The sequence below is a fragment of the Oryza brachyantha genome, chromosome 7 (genome assembly GCF_000231095.2).
Source record: "Oryza brachyantha chromosome 7, ObraRS2, whole genome shotgun sequence".
NCBI lineage: Eukaryota > Viridiplantae > Streptophyta > Magnoliopsida > Poales > Poaceae > Oryza > Oryza brachyantha.
Window position 1 is genome coordinate 15,587,911 of NC_023169.2, and position 19,709 is coordinate 15,607,619.

Here is a 19,709-nt window from a genome sequence, read left to right on the forward strand (position 1 = left end):
GCAAGTTCCAATACAATTATCCTATACTCCTATACTTCATCGATTTCCAATACATTTATTCCTTACTTTCACCAACTCCAATGCAATTATTACTTAAAAATGAATTTATTTGGGGACAAACTACGATGACTAAAAATGACCTAATTTTGAGATGGATGTAATATTTTTTTTATCACACAAATTTACTTCTCTTATCTAATGATCCATTTGGAAAGTATGAACTAAACAGAAATTAAGATGGAAGAGTTTATTCCTGAAGGAACAAGGACCATATTTCAACTGAAACCTGATTAAGTATATTGCTCCATATTAATAATCTCATAATAAGCTATTGATTCTCAAAAACAAAAAAGTTAGTCATGGAGCCTACTATTCATGCTGGGCCATCATACTGGGCCTTATCATCTACGGTTCTCACGGTCCAAAACACCTACGTTTCCGTAGACCGTAGCTCTCGAGCAGTCGAGCCTTCCGTTTCCTCGCGTCTCAGCGGCGGCGGCGGCGGCCGCCATGGACGACGACGACGAGTGCCCTCCCCTCGCCGTCGATCTCTCGCCGGAGACGTCGCGTGATCCTCCGCCGCCCGGTCCCTCTGCCGCGTCGCCTGTCGGAGTCACCGTCATCACCGGCTACCTCGGCGCCGGCAAGTCCACGGTGAGGCTTTCGCCGCAGAACGTGCCCTTGGCGCCTCCCCACCGGTCGCTTTCTCTGCAAAGCGCAAGACGCTGTTCTTGGAGAATTGGTACTGTCGCAAGTTAGGATCTGAGATTGCTCTATGGAAGGTTCATGGAGCCTGGAGGAGTGCAGCCTGTGGGCACTTGTGAGTGGAAAATTTGATCCGATCGAGTTGCCTGCATCCATAGCTCTTGCTGTTTTCCTAAGTTTGGGTAGTTGGCAACATGCAGGGTTGGTTGCAACGGTGTCTCGTGAGTAGAAAGTGTGGAACAGGACCGTGCGCTCTGTTTTCCTAGGACCTCATGTTCAATTTTGGTTGTTGTAGCAGTGGAAATAAGAATTACACTTGGTGGTTCACCGATTGAAATGTTGAACCAGTTAGCTATTAACTATTTAACTTTGGCCTGTAGTTGAATGCTGTATCCCCCAATTGTGGAGTAACTAGGTTTTTGAACAGAACTTAGAATGGTACTGTGTTACTCATGGATACACCTTTTACGCAGTTGATGGTATATTGCAGAAAGAGAATTGCCTATATGCAATCATATGATTAGGATATTTCTTATCTCACCATATAAATCGTTGTTTGATCTATCCTGGCCTGTATCTTGATCTGAAATTGTAGCATCATATGATCAATCCTTCTGTCAGTTCGTTGTTTACAATTTAGCTTACAGTAACATTGTATGGACTATATCTCATCTTATCATTCTCCTAGTATCAATGTATTTTAGTGTTGTTGTATGAACTTTCCAATCCAGTTAGTTAAACTAATTGTTAATTAGATAACTTAATTCCGCTCTTCATCAAATTTACAGTTAGTCAACTACATTCTGAGTGCGCAACATGGGAAGAGAATTGCAGTGATATTGAATGAGTTTGGAGAGGAAGTCGGAGTTGAAAGGGCAATGATCAATGAGGGGCAAGGTGGTGCACTTGTTGAAGAGTGGGTGGAGCTGGCAAATGGATGTGTTTGTTGCACGGTGAAACACAGCCTGGTTCAAGCACTTGAGCAGCTTGTGCAGAGAAAGGAGAGGTAAGTACATATATTGATATCTTATATGGATATGTAGCATACAACATATAACCCTATAACTGTGTCCTGCTATCATATTCTTTCCCTCTGATTTTCTGTAAGAAGTGATGTGTTGGTATATAAAGACTAATGATATGTTCTGACTTCTGATTTGCTAGTTGCTACTGATATTCTGTTTTTATCTCAAAACTATGTTACCCTGTGCCATTTTTTGGTTAGTCAACATTGCTTTGTTGCCCTAGTTCTTCTGTAAATCCTAGAATTATGATTCAAAACTTTGTTGCACTTTCATTTGCACACTATGTACTGATGCAAAAATATAAACGGGCCATGCTCTTAGTTTGATCTTTCGTTAAAGAAGATTGTTGTTTTTTTCCACCTGAAACATTATTAGTTTATTGTGCCTTGTAAATTACGATGGTATGAATTGAAGATAATTATCCTTATTCATGAAGATCATCCTATGTGCTGCAGAATGGATCACATATTACTAGAGACAACAGGACTGGCTGATCCTGCACCTCTTGTCTCTATTCTTTGGCTAGACGACCAGTTGGAATCATCAATTAGACTAGACTCTATCATTACGGTTAGTTCAACCTTATGTTCTTATTTGGTTGTCTGAGTGACTGAGTGTAAAATGTGCCTGCTTCTTTGCTCCCTACCGTTACTCTTTATGTAATACTTTGAAGGACTGCATTGCAATGGACATTTTTTCTTGTATTTTTTCTGGTCAGGTTATTGATGCAAAAAACTTCAGGCTGCAAATTGACGAGCACAAGAAGTCTTCATCATTCCCTGAAGCATTTCATCAAATTGCATTCGCGGTAACTTGTCCTCAATGTTATCTAATTTGCATCATTTTGTCCTTGCTACGGAAGTTGGAATTTGTTGCGTTGATTCTGATGTGCTGAAACTCGTCCTGCTTGATGAATTCCAAAATGCAAACAACGATAACTAGTGTCAAACTTTCCTATAACAGGATGTTGTGATATTGAACAAAATTGACTTAGTAGAAGACAATGTTGAGGATTTGGAAAGGCAGATTCGTGAAGTCAACGCTCTTGTTACATTGGTGCAGTCTGTCCGTTGCCAGGTTGACCTAAATAAAATATTTGATCAGCAAGCTTATGGTGCCAAGGTCAGTACCTAGCTCAAATTTTGTATTTTGTTATTCTTCTTTGTACTCAATGTGGAGGAATCTACCTTTGATTGTCTTTGGACCAAAAAAATGTAACTTCGATTAGTTAACAAATGTTTTATTAAGTATGGCATGAATTAGCCATGTCAACATACAGGCACTTAATCTAGTCATGCCAACTTGCCAAGACATGGAAACTAAGATATTCTCAGATGGTCATTGAACTCTACTCTATAGCCATAAACTTCTTAGTAAGAGCTCGACTCCTTCAGCATGAAAAGTTAGTGTTAGTGAGCTATGTTTTTTGGGCATCTGCTTGCTGGTAACCAGCATTAGAGAATTTGCTTACCACCTTTTGGTACTTATTTGGCTGGCGACAACACCTTGTGCTCAACAAAATCTGAACACCTTATTCGTGGATTTGATTTTGACATGTTTTTAATTTATTTTCCTAGAATTCATCGCAGCTGCAAGAACTTCTGGAGTACAGTAAATCAGTACCACCTAATCTCCGTCATGATAACAGTATTTCTACCTTGTGCATCTGTGAGCACGATTCAGTTTCCTTGACTAAGGTATTCTTCCATTAACTGAACTAACTATATGAATAGAGTTTTCTCATTGCAGTTAACATTTATAAAACACTTCCCTTAGACAAACTTTGAAAGTTTTTTTCATTAATTTTATAAGCATAGACTTAGATTGACAGCTCCTCTCTCTTTTTGTTACATATGATGTTGGTTAGTTTTAATATATAAAAAAAGGAGTACATTATTGGGATTTGGGAGATTTTGATAACACATATTTTATTATGTTAGTACTTTGAAGTGTGTGCCCTTATATTTCATTACTTCTCTAAAATACGTGTCTTCCTATTCCATAATGCTTAGGTTGTAAGCTCTACTCACTTTTTCCTGGTTGATGCTACAGCAACTGGAAACAATATTTGATTATATATTGTCCTGTTAAATCCTTGTGTTGAGTTAGATTTGTAATCTCGTGATCTCAAAGATAATGATTTATTGGGATCTATGAAGGATGCTCCATACTCTGCTCTACTACAGAGAAGAGTAGAAGACTACTTAATATTCAAGCACATACACGTGCATTTCCTAGGTTTCTCCAATCATGCACATCAATATACAATTGTGAGATATATGCATCTGTCTGATGTAATTTGTTTTCAAGGTGGAATCATGGCTCGAGGATCTCCTTTGGGAAAAGAAGTCTGATATGGATATTTATCGTTGTAAAGGAATTTTACATGTCCGTAATTCGAATCAAGTTCATACCCTACAGGTTGTTGCATCATAAAAAGTATTCTCAAGAACCATACATGATGAGCTTTCAAACATAGTTTATCCCCCCTGTTTGCTCTTATGCAGGCAGTGAGGGAAGTTTATGAAGTTCTGCCAGCTCGAGAATGGTCTGAGACAGAATCTCGCACAAACAAGATCGTTGTAATAGGTATATTTCAAAACTCACTAGTTTAGCTGGCAACTTATGAATTGGTTATTAAATGCCATATGCCTATTTTGCCCAGGCCGCAACTTGGATATCAATATCCTTCAAGATTCATTTAGTCGTTGCAAGCACTGATATTGAATGATTTGTTCATCCTGTACTTGTAAGTTACATTATCTTTTTTGGGATCGTTTGTGTATATGGTCTTGCAGTCTTGCTGTTTTAATGTTCTGTCCCATCATTCTACTTTATAGTTGATGCTTGGCACTTGCAGATGACAAAATAGTATTTGTTTCTGTTGTCATTATCTCAAGTTGTATCTTATTGGTATTTAGCATTTTGGTCTCGCTCATGCACTTGTATAGGTACTCTCGGTGTAATCCAATACTGCAATGATCCAATAATGGTGAGCTTGGATGGGTCACTCTGTGCCTGCCCGAAGTAATGCGCTTCATGTTTGTCTGAATATCTTCGGAGTCTAAGCAATTCACATTGCCGACTGCGGAGATCATGAGAAGATAGTGGCATTTTTCGCGGTAAGTTCTGCATCGCGGATGCATTTATGGCGTACCATGTTGGACTTCGCAAAAGAAACATTCTCCTAGTCACAACAAGTACTCCTTGCGGAAGATTTTAGTTCAGAGTAGTATGCGAACTGCCCAGCGACATTTTTCTTTGTAAGAAACTGATCGGCAACATCTTTTTGTTTTGTATAAGAAACTGGTTGTCATGACAGAAATTTGCCTGGGAGCTGAAAACTATGGCATAAACATGAATCTAGCTGAATCTGATTCTCGATTTCATGCCCGTGAGATCAGCAGGTCTGCTGCTGGCAAGTTTGCAGCTTTCTTATAACAGCTGATCCACACAAAGTGCACCTACTTGAAGTTCTTCGTTTCTTACAAGCTATTCTCCAAAACTTATATCCATTTGCTATCTCTAAAGATCCCCATTTGCACCGCTTGAAATTCTGAGAAATTCAACAGAAATTTCACAGGAACAGTTTCGAAATCCATAACCCAATGTTAGTTTCGAGGCTAAAAACGTCTTCAGATATATCCCTATGATACCGATACATCATACCTCTATTCAAATGATGATAGAGAAAGATTTATTCTCCATGTCTACTCCAACGTGCCATCCATATTACATACACAACTATACTTTATAAATATATATATTATGTAACTTTTTCTTATTAAGCATATACTACTCAGAAACTACTTTGCATCTCCATTTAGAGTAAGAAGAGAGAAACTGTGTATAGATAAAGTATGTGTTAAAGAAACTAATGGATCATATTTTTAACTCTTCATCCTCTGTTTCGTAGATAAAGGCCCCATTCGGCAACCCCTATTATTTACCTAGATTCATCCGTTTCTGCGCGCATCTTTCTCGAACTGCTAAACAGTATATTTTTGCAAAAATTTTCTATAGAAAGTTGATTAAAAAATCATATTAACCTATTTTATAATTTTTATAACTAAAAATTTATTAATAATATATTAATTTATTACTATATTTTCGCGTGGATTAACTAATCCCCTGCCAAACGCGGCCAAAGTAGAAGATTATGAGTGGCGGGGTATACTCAATAGTCACACATAAATTACAGACCCTGTTCAATAAGTGGAACACATTAGTCGTCCGTTCTTCGGTTGGGCAGTAAGGATCGGAGAAGGGCAATTACTCGTTCTTAAAACCAGCATTCTTAAGTTTAAGATTAAAGAGTTGGGCGGAAAAAGAGGAGAGCTCCCCGTTCCTGATTTTCCTTGTAGCTAGATTCTCCGGAACCACAGTAATCCTTAGAATGAGATTCCAACTCAGGGCCTCGTAAAAAGAGGAAAATTACGGATGCACCCTCCGCTCGCTGCCCTTCTCGTTCCCTCCCTCCCGTTCCGTTTCCATCTCTGATCTGAGCCGCCGTCGCCCTTGGCCTCACTCTCCTTCCCCCACACCTCACTAAAACCCTAGCCCCAAACCCTCGCCGCCATGGCTGCGGCGGCGGCCGCCACCGCCACCTCGCGCATCCTCCTCCGCCACAACCGCCACCCGTCGGCGCTCCCGCTCCTCCTCCTCCGCTCCTCGATCTCCTCCTCCCGCGCGCTCCTCCAGCAGCCCGAGCTCTCCCCCGACGCCCCCGCCCCCGCCCCCGCCGTCGCGGATGACCCCGCCTCCGCGCCGCTCCCGCCGAATCCCGGCACGGGGAGCCCCTTCTACGGAGAGAACTGGCGCAACCCGGCCGCCTCCAACCCGTCCTCCTCCCTCCTCCCCGCCGTCGTCGCCGGCGGCCCGCTCAGCGCGCACGCCCGCGCGGCGGCGTACACCGCGTCCCCCGGCGCCGCGGAGCTCAAGGAGACCTTCGCGGAGTGGATGGCGGAGCAGCGGTGGGAGGAGATGAAGCAGCTGTTCGAGTTCTGGGTCAGGTCGCTCGACCCGGCCACGGGGAAGCCCAACCGCCCCGACGTAGACCTCTTCAACCACTACCTCCGTGCGCACCTCATGTCGGGGGCATTGCCGATCGAGATGCTGGATCTCGCCGAGCAGATGCGCGAGTTCGAGATCACGCCCAACACGGCCTCGCACAACCTCGTCCTCAAGAGCATGGTCCAAGCGCAGGAGGCTGAGGGCGCTGAGAAGCTCATTGAGCGGTGAGTTTTCTGGATTTCGGTACATAGAGATTGCCACTGACTGGTTCATTGTTTGATATGCCGTAATGTGCCCATATGATCAACCATGAAACTGTAGGTTATTTACGGCAAATTTTAGTGATACAATTATGCAAGCATGTTGTCGATTCTTCCAATGTGTAGTGAGTGGGTTATGTGGGTGGTCTATGACATTCATTCTAAAAAGTCATGATCCGTTGTGCTCAGGGTTTCGCTGATGCTGAGACCACCTATATAACATGTCTCTCAGATGCTTGGTCAGTATTGCATGAGAACTTAGGTAGTTACTGTATAAAGCGCATTAGAACTAAGAAATGCCTTGGAGATTTGTGTTAGAAATCCAGGAACTTATATTATTTGTATGCAGCTGTATGAACATTACTGTATTCAATAAATTGTGCAGAATATTTTGTAACTGGCAATTCTAACATGGAAATGATACTGTATGCTTATGTTTTGTCTTTGCCTACATATTCAGTAGTGTGAAAATTCATGCTGTCGCAATATCAAAAATATGGTGTTTAAGGGTATAGATTTATGTGTCTGTCCTCACTACTGCTACACATTTCACATTGAAAATGACTCTTATATGTTGAAATCAGGATGTTGCAAACAGGAACTTCACCAGATGATGAATCCTACAATTTGGTTGTAAACCTTCTGATTAAACTGAACCGTGTGGACTCAGCTATGAAATATTTGGATTTGATGCTTAAGTCAGGCTACACAATATCTTCCACTGTTTTTGCTGATTATGTCCGGGCGTGTGTAAGATCTGGGAGATTAGATACACTGGCATCAGTTATAGAGAAGTGCAAGGTATTTATTCTTTAGAATGACAAGTCTACTGTTCGTATATTATTTAGGATTCCTAATTTTCAATGCTGGAATTTTATTTTGTCAACTTTAGAAAGTGTTAAACTCCCTGTTTAGATGGTGCTTTTATTTTATTTCAGGCAACAGATCAGAACAAAGTCTTGTGTCCACAATGGTCCTGGTGTGTTGAAATAGCAGAAGCTGCTTTTGAAGCTAACAACAGCAAGCTAGGTCTTTTTGCTTTGGAATATCTTGCAAGATGGATTGCTCGTTCTGAGCGTGTTATTCCTCCTCTTCATCTTTCAGTTGACGAAGGTTTAGTTCTCTCAGCTTTAAGTGCTGCTGGCAGAACTTATAGCACTGATCTCTTGAATGCTGCTTGGTCAATATTACGGAAGTCCTTGCACCAGAAAAGGGCGCCGACTCCAGAGGCATACCTTGCCAAGATTTATGCTCATTCATCCATTGGTCAACTTCAGCGTGCTTTTGGTACCCTACGTGAATTTGAAAATACCTATGGGAGCTTTGAGGATATTGATTCAGAGCTCTTCTCACCATTTACTTCCTTGCGACCACTTGTTGTTGCTTGCTGCAAGGATGGCTATACCACACTGGACTCGGTATAGTCACTTACACTTACGATGCATAATGCATCAAGGATCAAAATTCTCATTAGGGGATCGATCATGTTTAAAACTATCCATGATATGCAAAACTTTTTGTATGTGCATTTCTATCAGTTTCATGAATTCATCCATACTCTCCGCTGTGGCACTGATTTTATTATTCTTTGTCGAGATTTTTACCTAGTTATTCACCCTTTTTTGGTTTAAAATGAGTGCTCTATTTCTTTGCTGTTGATGTTTTATTTAGCTACCACTGCAGTATTTGAGATGCATCTTTTCTTCTTCTAATGACAATAATTCCTCATGCATATGGTAGCATTTTGTAGTTTGATCCCTTCCTGCCAGCATATCATGCATTTCTTATTAACAGATCAACATTCTTCTTTCTTTGCAACCCAGTTACTTATTGACATTTGAAGATTCTTTTTAATATTGAAGCATGTTTAAGAAGTGCTCTTTTTTCTGTGTGCTTATGAATTTGCCACAGTATGATCCCTCCCAATTTTACTTGACATTATGGGAGGAATGTTTTATTGCCCTGTTATGCTTTTATTTTTCACCAAACATGATGGAATACCCTAACACTATGGGCTCCTACCTGCAGGTCTATGTGCAATTGGAGAATTTAAGTTATGCAGATTCACCATACAAATCTGTTGCTGCTCTTAACTGTGTTATATTAGGCTGTGCAAATATTTGGGATCTTGAGCGAGCATATGAAACTTTTGAGGCAATAAAAGAAAAGTTTGGACTTACACCTGACGTACATTCGTACAATGCACTCTTGCATGCATTTGGAAAGCGGAAAAGGGTATTATTATAATCGTTTACTTTATTTTTGAAAATTTTATCAGCCTTTGTTTCCCACTTAACCGATAATCCATTCAACCTATGATTCTCATGTGTATTAAACAGACTGAGGAAGCTTGCAACGTTTTCCAGCATCTAGTAAGCCTTGGTGTAAAGCCAAATTCAACAACGTATTCCCTTCTTGTTGACACACATCTTGTAAATCGAGACCCAAAAGCTGCTCTTGCTGTAATTGATGAGATGGTATGGTCAATTTCCTTTTGCACATCTCCTGTCTTATCTATAGTTTCCCAATATGATGTTTCATTCAGGTTGGTGCGGGCTTTACTCCTTCAAAGGAGACACTCAAGAAGGTCCGAAGACGCTGCTCCCGTGAATCAGATTTTGATAGCGATGAGAAAGTGCAATCCCTGGTTAAGCAGTTCAGCTACCGAATGGGCGGTGAAAATCGTAGGGAGATGCTCTATAACATTGATTACAGTCGTGAGTTCGGCAATAGTAGCGAGTATTAGGTACTGGGTGAACCTTTTTCTGAATCCAGCCGTTTCTTTATTTCTTAACCCATACCAACAGTGGATGGATGATGCTTTATCTAACGTATTTTCTGATTTGTTTTGCTTTATGGTTTTGTTTTACAAGTTGATTTTGATGATGCTGGTGCGCTCTAGTAGACAACGTGTACCGTCGCTCACTTTGCTGGTACTTAGAAGAGCACGGAGGCAGTAGTCTGTAAATTATACCTCGTTGTACCAAATTTTCTAATTATTTTCAAGCATCGCAAGCTGTCATTTTTGTTGCCAGAACCCACAACAGGACTTTGTTAGGATTTCAGAATAAGGTCCGAATAGATTTGTTTGCCTGCTCAAAGCAGCATGTTCCATAATCAGTGGATGCTATTTCGACATCTCAGTTCCAGCCCCTTCTTTTGATGGCTCTTGTATTATTTCTTAATCTTATCATGCATGTCACATCAGTTCTGTATATTCTCGATGAATATTTTCGGTGCGATATCTTTATTAGTTGCTTCTCTTCTACCAGAAAGTATGTTACGTTGGAAATCGGTGTTGTTTACTCATTGCTCATTTTGTAAATGCATCGCTCATTCCCTACTTAAAAGGTGTCCATGCAAAATGATGGACACGCGGATCGTAAGTCGTAAATCAATATATGACTGGCGTGTCCAATGCTCCACTAATTTCCATAAATGCATTTCCATAGGAAATTCCATATTAAAGTGTTTTAGTGGTCAGGATAGTGTTATTTTAGACTGATATGTGGAAGTGGAACGACAATTCTGTCCGAAGCTTTTCTTCAGAAGTGATTGTTTGGTTTTTCATAAAAAAAAATCAAATAACATATTTGCAAATAAAAAATAATTTATGAATAAACTTTTTATACATGTATTTTTAGTGATCTAAAAGCTAAACTGAAAAATAAATTATGCTGAAAAAACCTTACAATTAACTCTGAATATAGGATTTAAAATTTAAATTTTGAATAATGGCCTTCTTAGCGGGCCTAGGTCGCATTTGGCTCCAAGATATTAGCTTGACATGCATCCTACATGGCTCCAAATCGCCGGCATCTGCCAGGTCACGAGTGTCCTGTAGAAGAACACACGTCTTCGTCAATTCGGTCCAAAAAGGAGGCCACAAGCATGCAAGGCATCGTGGGGCGGGCGTAGCCCGAGGGGGAGTGGCATGTGGCCATCGCTGCCCTCCGTCGCCAGCTCCGACCATTACCGCTCTCTATCCTGAGCTCCGACATTGCCGCTCTTCGTCCCCTAGACTAGGCATGCCTGCTGCCGTCCTCTCGGTTCCACCCGCCGAGCTCCGCCCGAGCTCTGGCGGCGCCCTCTGCCTTGAGCTTGCCTCCTCGGCTCTGCCGGCCGCCGCCTGCCCTGAGCTCCTGCGCCGTTGCCTGTCCCGAGCTCCTACACTGCCCTCTGCCCCGAGCCTACCTCCTTGGCTCCACCACACCACTGCCCGCCCTAAGCTCCGCCGGTCGTCGCTCGCCGTCCACGGCCCCTGAGCCGCTCAGAGCCGTCATCGAGCCCCGAGCCACCGCCCACCCGCTCCGCACCTCGATCCGTCGCCGCTCGCCATCCACTCGTCGCGGTGCCTCAATCTGCCACTGCTTGGGCTCGACGGAGAGGAAGTGTGTCGCCAAAGTGTTGTTTCTATCTTCTTGGAGAGAGAAAAGGCAAATCCTATAGAGGAAAAGCAAATGAGAGAAGGCTGCTAGCCACTTGCAAATGAGTCTTGCACCTACATTGAGCGAAGGAGTCTGTTATTTTTTTCCCCGATAGCATGCTACAGCTACACACGTGAACGGCTTACTGTGAGAGCCCTCAAGCGGAAGCGAAGAGACGTGGGTGCAAGACTCCTCCAGCTTGCAGAATTCCCAAAATAATACTTAGTCTGAAGCTTATGTTGATTTACTGGAGCTGAACACATAATTAAACTGATAAAATATATTCACTCTGTTTCATATTATAAGACTTTTTGATCTTTTCTAGATTCATTTGGGCCAATTAATATAAATACATATACAAAACATATACATTGATATATGGATGAATCTAAACAAATCCAAAAAGTCTTATAATATGGAACGGATGGAGTACTGTACAACTGAAATACTACATTTGAACTCATAAAATATGCTATACAACCCAAACACATCATTTGAGCTGATAAAATATACTACTTTACAACCCAAATACTACGGGAATTGAACTCATAAAATATACCCCCTCCCAATTTCCCTTTTTATGTCATACATTTAAACATGGAGAGAGTACAGTACAACCGAAATACAAGATTTGAACTGTCAAGAAATTGCATCAAACATAATCTGGTCCGCTAAATCCACCTTGCAGTACCTTTGCCGTCCTGATTTCTGCAACAGATGATAAAACTGGGCACTGTTGGAGATGCTCAGTAATCACTTCATATAGGCAGCGTTTGGTTGTTCAGGATAAAATACCTGACACAAGCAACAGATGATAAAACTGGCACAAGTAGGCATCAGAGGCCAGCGGTCTTCAAACGTCGTCGAAAGAAAGTAGGTTTCCCATGTGATCTAGAGGCGGATCTGTCCTTGATCTCATTGGTACCCACTGTTTCTCCTCGAAAGTGACGATGGGTCTGTTGATGTTCTTGTCGGCATCAGCCATGAGAGAGGCAGCGATCTGTTCCACGTTCACCATATTGCTGCGACAAGCACGAATAGAGACTTTCTTCAGACTCGGGAGAAACTCTATACCAGAGATCTCTTGGATGGAGGCTTCTTCAAACAGAGACAGCTCTAGCTTTTCTAGCTTAGGTAGTGCCCCTTCTTCAAATCTTGCCTTCCAAGCTTCAAACGTGGAAAGATGAATGACAAGCAGCCTAAGAGATGGAAATTCATGTGCTAAAACAACAAATTCTGTTCCTATGTAGGCACTGTGATGCAACCTAAGGTAGAGCAGGCTCGGCAACCGTCCGAGCACCTTCAGGTCTTCCTGGGCACTTAGTTCAGTTGCACGAAGGGTTAACTCGGTGACGTTGGACAGCAAAAGAAACCACCATGGAAGTTGTCTTAACTGACCTCGAAGATTCACACTTCTCATAAATATTGGTGGAATGGGTAATGAATTGATAACATCGAAGTTCAGTGCACCATCAGGTCGCCAAAGTAATAATGTGCAAAGGCTGCCGCTTAGCTTCTCAAGAGCAGAGATCAAGGATGCCCAGGTTCTGTCATCATCAACAAACATCAATACTCCAAGTTTCCTCAACCGGGATAGCTTCGACAGTTCGCTGATATAATGGGAAGTAGAGACTCTGATTTCTACCTGTGCAAGTGTTGTAAGTGAATCCAGATTTCCAAGTCTTTTAGGGACATGTAACCCCAAGAACTCAGAAATAGGCCACCGCCCGGTGTGATTATAGGATCTTCTCCCTCCAAGTAAGTTTGCTAAATGTGGAAGACCGGTTATGCCAGGAGGCAAATGCTTTATGCTCGTGTCCCTTATATCCAGAGTCTTCAACTTCTGCAGGTTCCCTATTTCTGTAGGGAGCTCCGTAATATGTGTTCTTCTCAGATTCAGGTATGCCAATTGAAACAGTCCGCACAAGTTATTGAGATCTCTGTTTCTCAGTAGTTCGTAGCCTTCTAAGTCTAATATTCTCATTAATTTCATCCAACCAAAGTGCAATAATTCTCCATTGGCAAATATGCTTAAGGATCGGACATGGCATAATATTTCTCTTGTGGCAATATATTTCACACCTCTGCTATGAATAGTTAGACGTCTTATCTTTTCTTGTGGAAACACATTGTGTTGCTCGCCTGCTATAGTAATAAAATTCTCTTCAATTGACTTTGACACAATGATCTCCAACATCATATCATGAACTCGGAATGTTTTAACCTTCCCTGTAAAGCTTGTGGTCACTGGCTGAATAATGCTCCGGTTAATGAATTCGTCAAAGTAGCTTTCTGCAACCTCAAAAACACTCAGTCCACGTCTTTCAGTCACAAAGCGTTCTGCTATCCATCGCCTCAGTATAGTCTTCCTTCTGATATTATGGTCCTCAGGGTAAATGCTTAAATATAAGAAGCAAGTCTTCAAGTGGTAAGGGAGATCATTATAGCTAAGCTCCAGAATTCTCCTCAATCTTTCAAGTGATGGACTGGTTTCAAGCTCTGAACCAAGAGAGCTATAGATCTTCTCCCAAAGATCTTTACTGTGCACAGGCTTACTAGACAAGAGGCCTGCTATACTGACTATTGATAAAGGTGTGCCACCACATTTTCCCAGAATCTTAGCTGAAATTTCTTTTAGTTGCTCAGGACAAATTGTGCTGCCAAATATTCTTTTGAAGAACAAGTCTCTGGATTCACAATCGGTGAGAGGTTTGATTTCATAAGCTTGGTCATACTCATGGAAACAACAAGTGTGTGCTACAGCTCTGATTCGTGTAGTAACCACTATTCTGCTACCATTATCTGAGTCTGGCAAAGAAAATCGAATCCCTTCCCATGCAGTTATGCTCCAGATATCATCAAGAACAATCAGATATCTCTTATTTTCCAACTGCTGCCTGAGGATGCTCGCAAGTTGTCCCACATTCCATGCTTCCATGCCCTTGAGTAGGTCTTCCAATGGACCTTTGCCAGCTACAGCTGGTTGATTAACTGGTTGAGTGATTTGAAGAAGAATTTCTCTCATCAGAGACTTGACATCAAAACTCTGGGACACAGTTACAAAAGCCTGACATTGAAAAGGTCCATTTCTTGCAGATAGATTTTGATATGTTGTCATAGCAAGCGTCGTCTTTCCCAAACCACCAAAACCAAATATAGACACCACCCGTAATTGTTGCACATGTTCCTCCAATAACCAGTGCACAAGATTTTCCTGACGTGGTTCAATACCTACAAGCTGTCTTCTCTCTGGAAAGAGTGCAGTAATGCGAGTATCGATATTTAAAAGATTAGCTTGGCTATCATGTGCACCCATGCTATTCCTAGCAGCTCCATAGATTAGATGATTGCCACTGTACCTACATGCAACAAGATATATTATAAAAGGTTATAGCAGAGTACAACTAGTTTGCTGGGCTAGATGAAATCGTACTACCGAAGTAGAAAAGAGGAAAAAGACAATATATGCTGACTTTACAGTAATACTACAAGAAATTACTAAAAGTAAGTGGTTTCTCTTTTGGTGACATGAGTTATTCACGTGCAAATTGCACCATCATGGCAACAGCTAAACCTCAAAACTTTGATACTATTGCAGATTGGTGACATGGCCTAGTGATTAACACCTATTGGAAACATTAGAAAGGAGCGGAACAGGCGGACTTTTCAAGACCAAAGCCTTCACCCATAAGACATCAACTACAGGATCGGAGAGGATATTGGAGCAAAGGGAGAGAACTTTTCTAGCATTGATTGTGCAAGTTTTTAATTTTTGCTTTTGTGTTAGTCCCTTCTTCCCTGCTCCTTGTAAACTCCTGTTTTATCCTACTCTAATGCAGTAGGCAGAGCTCGTGCACTTCAAAAAAAAAAAAAGATGGCATGAGTCATTTCAAAAGTAGATACTTGAATGCATGACCACCTTCACAAATATGTACTTTATCAGTTATCAATAGGCCATATGAGGTGGTGTTTAATTGAGAAAATTTTTAGGAGAAGTGTCATATCAAATGTTTGACCGGATGTCGGAAAGGGTTTTCGGACACGAATGAAAAAACGAATTTCACGGCTAGCCTGGAAACCACGAGACGAATCTTTTGAGCCTAATTAATCCGTCATTAGCATATATTGGTTACTGTAGCACTTATGGCTAATCATAGACTAATTAGGCTTAAAAGATTCGTCTCAAGATTTCTTTCGTAACCGTGCAATTAGTTTTTTTGGTTTATCTATGTTTAATGTTTTATTTAGGTGTTCAAAAATTCAATGTGATGTTTTTGGAAAAAAAATTTAAGAACTAAACAAGGCCTGGCCTGAGTCTCCCCAAATGTTCTTGGCATATCGGTGTGACATATCTTTCAAATTTTAATTTGCGGAAAGAACGGAAAAGTTCACAATCAATTTTATTTACAGAAGCAACAACTATTGATATGACACAGATAAATAAGAGAAACTACTATGTCTTTTGTACCAGTTTGTTAGTGTCTTAGCACCTAAAACTCTCAAAAAGCAAAACAGGAATAGTCCAAAATTTGTACTTATTATTCAGGAAAGAGGGACAGAAATAACGCAAAAAAGTTACCTCGAATTTCGGGCACTGATATTCATAGTACGCCTTATTAGTTCTTGGATTTGTTTGGCAATCTGATGCCTCGCTCTGGTGGTCTGCAATATGTGAATTGTCTTGCAGAAGAATGCTGCAGGGCCGCTGCCACCGCCACTACTGCTGTCACCAAGTTGATGTTTAAACTCATCAACACAATCCTCAACATCATATGCCATCTCACGCACATGCTTCTTCCAAATCTTGTTTGCTGCATTCATCTCTCTCAGAGATGTCCTGAAGAAAGGATGTCATGCTCTCCAGTTCATCTTTCAAATACTGCAGTTCACGCCGGACACCTCCTAGAAGCTGGGCTTCTTGAACGATGATTGCGCCAAGCTTTCCCAAGAGAGTGTGGATCACACCTTCCGCAGCACTAACAACGGCATGCTCCATCTTTCTATGAAAGAAGATGAACAAAAAACAGATAATAAGCTCTCCTGTTCTTCTGACCTCAAATGAAAGCTGAAAGAAAGAATACAAAAGCTTAGGCCTTGTTTAGTTTCCAAATTTTTTTCAAAAACATCACATCGAATTTTTAGACACCTAAATAAAGCATTAAACATAGATGAACCAAAAAACTAATTACACAGTTATATAAGAAATCTTGAGACGAATCTTTTAAGCCTAATTAGTCCATGATTAACCATAAGTGCTACAGTAACCAATATGTGCTAATGACGTATTAATTAGGCTCAAAAGATTCGTCTCGCGGTTTCTAGGTTAGCCGTGAAATTCTTTTTTCATTCGTGTCCGAAAACCCCTTCCACCATCCGGTCAAACATTTAACGTGACACTTCTACCAAAAATTTTGTCAATCTAAACAACACCTTACAGTCAGCAAAATGAGATCATATTTTTAGATGCCTTTCCATAGTCCAATTGCCTGTAGCCTACGTCATTTAAGTCAACAGTGGAGGCTAAAATATTCCAGATTTCATTTGAAAAGTACTCCTATAGCTTACGTCATAGTCAAACTAACTAGTTGACTTATTGAGTTTTAGTACTACTGTATTGCTTAGGATCGAAGCTTTCCTGACGAAGTTAGGTTACTCATAAATTGTGTATTGTCTACTGCAGATACTATTTTCACTTTTCAATAGCAAACACATATATTGGGAGACAGCCGCTGTAGTCATTTTTTCTTTACCAAAAATCACAGAGTAATGCTAATAACTCAAGCTAGAACCTGCAAAACTTCAAGCAACATACCATGAACATTCCATCTTAAGGAACCCTCAGTTTCTCACACCATGACAATGCCCAATGGTCATCCATCCAATCCCTTGGATCACATCAAAATCTCAAAATGAATGCAAAAATGGACTATTCAAATATATGCTGCCAAAAAAGAACTTTTTACTATTCCTCCTTCAGAATCCTGACTACACGAGCAGGTCATCTACAGTTACCTTGTGGTAAAAAATAACAAGTTCCTGTGATGATTCTATCAAATATAATCTTGAACCTCTGTTAGATGTCCATTCATTGCTCTTCTCCTCCTGTCCCTTGTGGCCATCCTCTCACCATAGGTCAGAAAGATGTCCCCAAGATCAACATGCCCCACATCCTTCAATCGCCTTCCAACTTCCTCAAACATTGACACCCCCTCCTCATTTGAAAAGTAGTACAAGAACTTGTTATAATCGAACCTTGGCACATCCACTCCACTCCACATAGTCCTCTCCACAAACTTTGTTGCCTCCAATGTCCTCCCGGCCTTCACCAACCCACCAACAAATATGCTCTCAAAATTCACCAAGGGATCCCTCCCCTTCCTGCCACTCTTCCCCAAGTGACCCTGAAGCAGCATAATATAAGTGTGCATGTTCGGCTCGCACCCTCTGGCAACCATCTCCCTGAAAACCTCTGTCGCCTCCCCAGCTCGCTTGATCCTGATCAACCCCTTCATCAATCCATGGTAGAGTGCAACATCCTTCTCATTAACGCCATGAAAAAGCTTGTACGCTTCCCTCACCCTCCTCCTCACCAGCAGCCCATACACCAAATTCCCCATCACCTCTCCGTCCACCTCCATCCCTCTCTTCACCATTTCGGCGAACACCATGTACACAATCCTCCCTTCCTTGCACAGCCATGACACCACCGCCCGGTAGCACCCGCCCTTGCCACCGTCTGAAACTCCCCTCCTACGCATTCCGTCGAACACCTTCATGGCGTCGGGGACACGGTTATTCTTGAACAGCGTCACCACGATTTCCTCGTACGCCGGAGCGCCCGGCTCGAGCCCGCGCCTCTCCATCCCGTTCCACACCCTGCAGGCGTCAGAGAACATCCCCGCGCGGCAGTACGCGATGACCAGCAGCTCGCAGCATCTCCCGGTGCGCGATACGCCGTACCGGTGCTCGGCCTGCTTGATCACCTTCTCGGCGACGTCGGGCAGCTTGCAGATGGAGCAAACGACATCGGTGATGAAGCTGAGCGTGCGGCGGCGGTCGGCGTCCGGGAAGAGGGTGACCAGGGCGGAGACCTTGCCGACCTCGCGGGCCGGGGCGAGGCCACGGATGGCGGCGCGGAGGGCGGCAAGCGAGCGGAGCTCCGGCGGGAAGGAGAGCAGGGTGCAGTGGAGCAGGTCGACGTTGCGGGACTTTGCAAGGACGTCGACGAAGCGCGCGGCGGTGGCGGGGGAGTGCGCGAAGCCGTGGACGGCGGTGAGGTGGTCGAGGAGGCGGTGCACGGGGCGCCAGGAGAGCGGGAACCGCGCGGAGGCCTGGAGGAAGAGCTCGCGGAGGTCGTCTTCCGCGGAGGGGAGCGGCAGCGCGGAGAGGCGGCGGCGCAGCGCGGCGTCCGGGGCGTGCTGGTGCTGGTAGAGGACCGTGCAGAGGCGGAGGAGCAGCGCCGGGTCGGTGGGGCGCCCCGGCGCAGCGACCGCGGTGGAGAGGAGGCGGCAGCGGCGGCGGAGCAGGAGACGGAGGAGGAAGCGGCGCGGCGGCATGGATCGGTGGAGGAGGTGGCCGCCGCCGATTTGCGACGCAAGGGGGAGCGGAATGGCGCGACGAGAGTGGGGGAAGAAGCAGAAGAGTACGGATTTTGGGCTCTGTGGGCTTTGTGGGACGTGGCAAATCATAGCAGTTTTTTTGGAAAAGGTCCACTAAATGTCCCAAACAGTATCAACTCATTTTTAGTTCGGTTTTACTAATGTGGCATCCAATGAGTACCACGTGTCAGTTGTTTTTTTAACTTTTTTTCTCTCTTTTTCCCTTCTCGTCGTGCTCTCCTCTCCCTCCTTTCTTCCTCTCTTCTCTCCCTAGCTGGGACATGAGCGGCGGGTGAGCTGGCGGTGGTGCCGGGCGAGATGGCCGCGGTGGCTTGAGGTGGAGCCCACCACCCTCCACGCGTGGATAGATGATACTTTCCCGTTGCGGCGGCCTCCTTCGTCTTCACTTTTCACGTCTGTGCCTAGTCACGGGCGTCGGCTCCGTCCTCCTGCTCAACTGGAGGTTGCCGACGCCCACGTGGTCGTTGCCCGTCCTCGAGCCGGTCGCGCCACTCGACGCTGTTGTGTCGCATGGCTCCCACGCCGGGTTGTCCCATGGCTCGAGTGGCTCGCCAACGTCATCCATCGGTGACTTCTTGAGGTCAGGGGCGTCCCTGGGCCCATGCGAGGTGGGTGACCGAACAGGACCTCAAAAACCATAGGCACTAAGAATTACAAAGT

At 43.2% G+C, this 19,709-nt stretch overlaps 3 protein-coding genes and 1 pseudogene across 4 annotated transcripts; 2 read left to right on the forward strand and 2 right to left on the reverse strand.

Annotated features, from left to right (window-relative positions):
- Positions 1-441: 441 nt before the first annotated feature.
- LOC102701741 (COBW domain-containing protein 1) lies at positions 442-5,220 on the forward strand. Of its 2 annotated transcripts, none has more exons than XM_006657855.3 (10): positions 442-654; positions 1,494-1,711; positions 2,186-2,300; positions 2,449-2,538; positions 2,694-2,852; positions 3,308-3,427; positions 4,041-4,151; positions 4,238-4,319; positions 4,396-4,479; positions 4,682-5,220. In XM_006657855.3, the coding sequence occupies exons 1-9, from the start codon at positions 511-513 to the stop codon at positions 4,449-4,451; spliced, it is 1,095 nt and encodes a 364-aa protein (XP_006657918.1). In that variant the 5' UTR covers positions 442-510; the 3' UTR covers positions 4,452-4,479; positions 4,682-5,220. The 2 variants fall into 2 exon arrangements, with proteins under 2 accessions (XP_006657918.1, XP_040382433.1); XM_040526499.1 differs by lacking the exon at positions 442-654 and adding an exon at positions 732-820 and having other exon boundaries at positions 4,682-5,218.
- Positions 5,221-6,220: 1,000 nt separating this feature from the next.
- On the forward strand, positions 6,221-10,166 carry LOC102702023 (pentatricopeptide repeat-containing protein At1g26460, mitochondrial). Its single transcript, XM_006657856.3, has 7 exons — positions 6,221-6,967; positions 7,588-7,804; positions 7,942-8,421; positions 9,032-9,238; positions 9,343-9,480; positions 9,549-9,749; positions 9,877-10,166. Exons 1-6 carry the CDS (start codon positions 6,309-6,311, stop codon positions 9,747-9,749), a joined length of 1,902 nt encoding a protein of 633 aa, XP_006657919.2. The 5' UTR covers positions 6,221-6,308; the 3' UTR covers positions 9,877-10,166.
- Positions 10,167-11,844: 1,678 nt separating this feature from the next.
- On the reverse strand, positions 11,845-17,496 carry LOC102719032 (annotated as a pseudogene).
- On the reverse strand, positions 17,329-18,887 carry LOC107304566 (putative pentatricopeptide repeat-containing protein At1g26500). The gene has a single exon (XM_015839226.2). It carries the CDS (start codon positions 18,324-18,326, stop codon positions 17,481-17,483), a length of 846 nt encoding a protein of 281 aa, XP_015694712.2. The 5' UTR covers positions 18,327-18,887; the 3' UTR covers positions 17,329-17,480.
- Positions 18,888-19,709: the final 822 nt, after the last annotated feature.

Bases quoted from the DNA above. Each gene is read 5' to 3' on its own strand.
- LOC107304566 (XM_015839226.2), bottom strand. From the start codon at position 18,326: ATGTTCTCTGACGCCTGCAGGGTGTGGAACGGGATGGAGAGGCGCGGG.
- LOC102702023 (XM_006657856.3), top strand. From the start codon at position 6,309: ATGGCTGCGGCGGCGGCCGCCACCGCCACCTCGCGCATCCTCCTCCGC. The intron at 6,968-7,587 runs GTGAGTTTTCTG...TGTTGAAATCAG, and splicing joins GCTGAGAAGCTCATTGAGCG to GATGTTGCAAACAGGAACTT. The intron at 9,481-9,548 runs GTATGGTCAATT...TGTTTCATTCAG, and splicing joins TTGCTGTAATTGATGAGATG to GTTGGTGCGGGCTTTACTCC.
- LOC102701741 (XM_006657855.3), top strand. From the start codon at position 511: ATGGACGACGACGACGAGTGCCCTCCCCTCGCCGTCGATCTCTCGCCG. The intron at 655-1,493 runs GTGAGGCTTTCG...TCAAATTTACAG, and splicing joins TCGGCGCCGGCAAGTCCACG to TTAGTCAACTACATTCTGAG. The intron at 1,712-2,185 runs GTAAGTACATAT...TATGTGCTGCAG, and splicing joins CTTGTGCAGAGAAAGGAGAG to AATGGATCACATATTACTAG.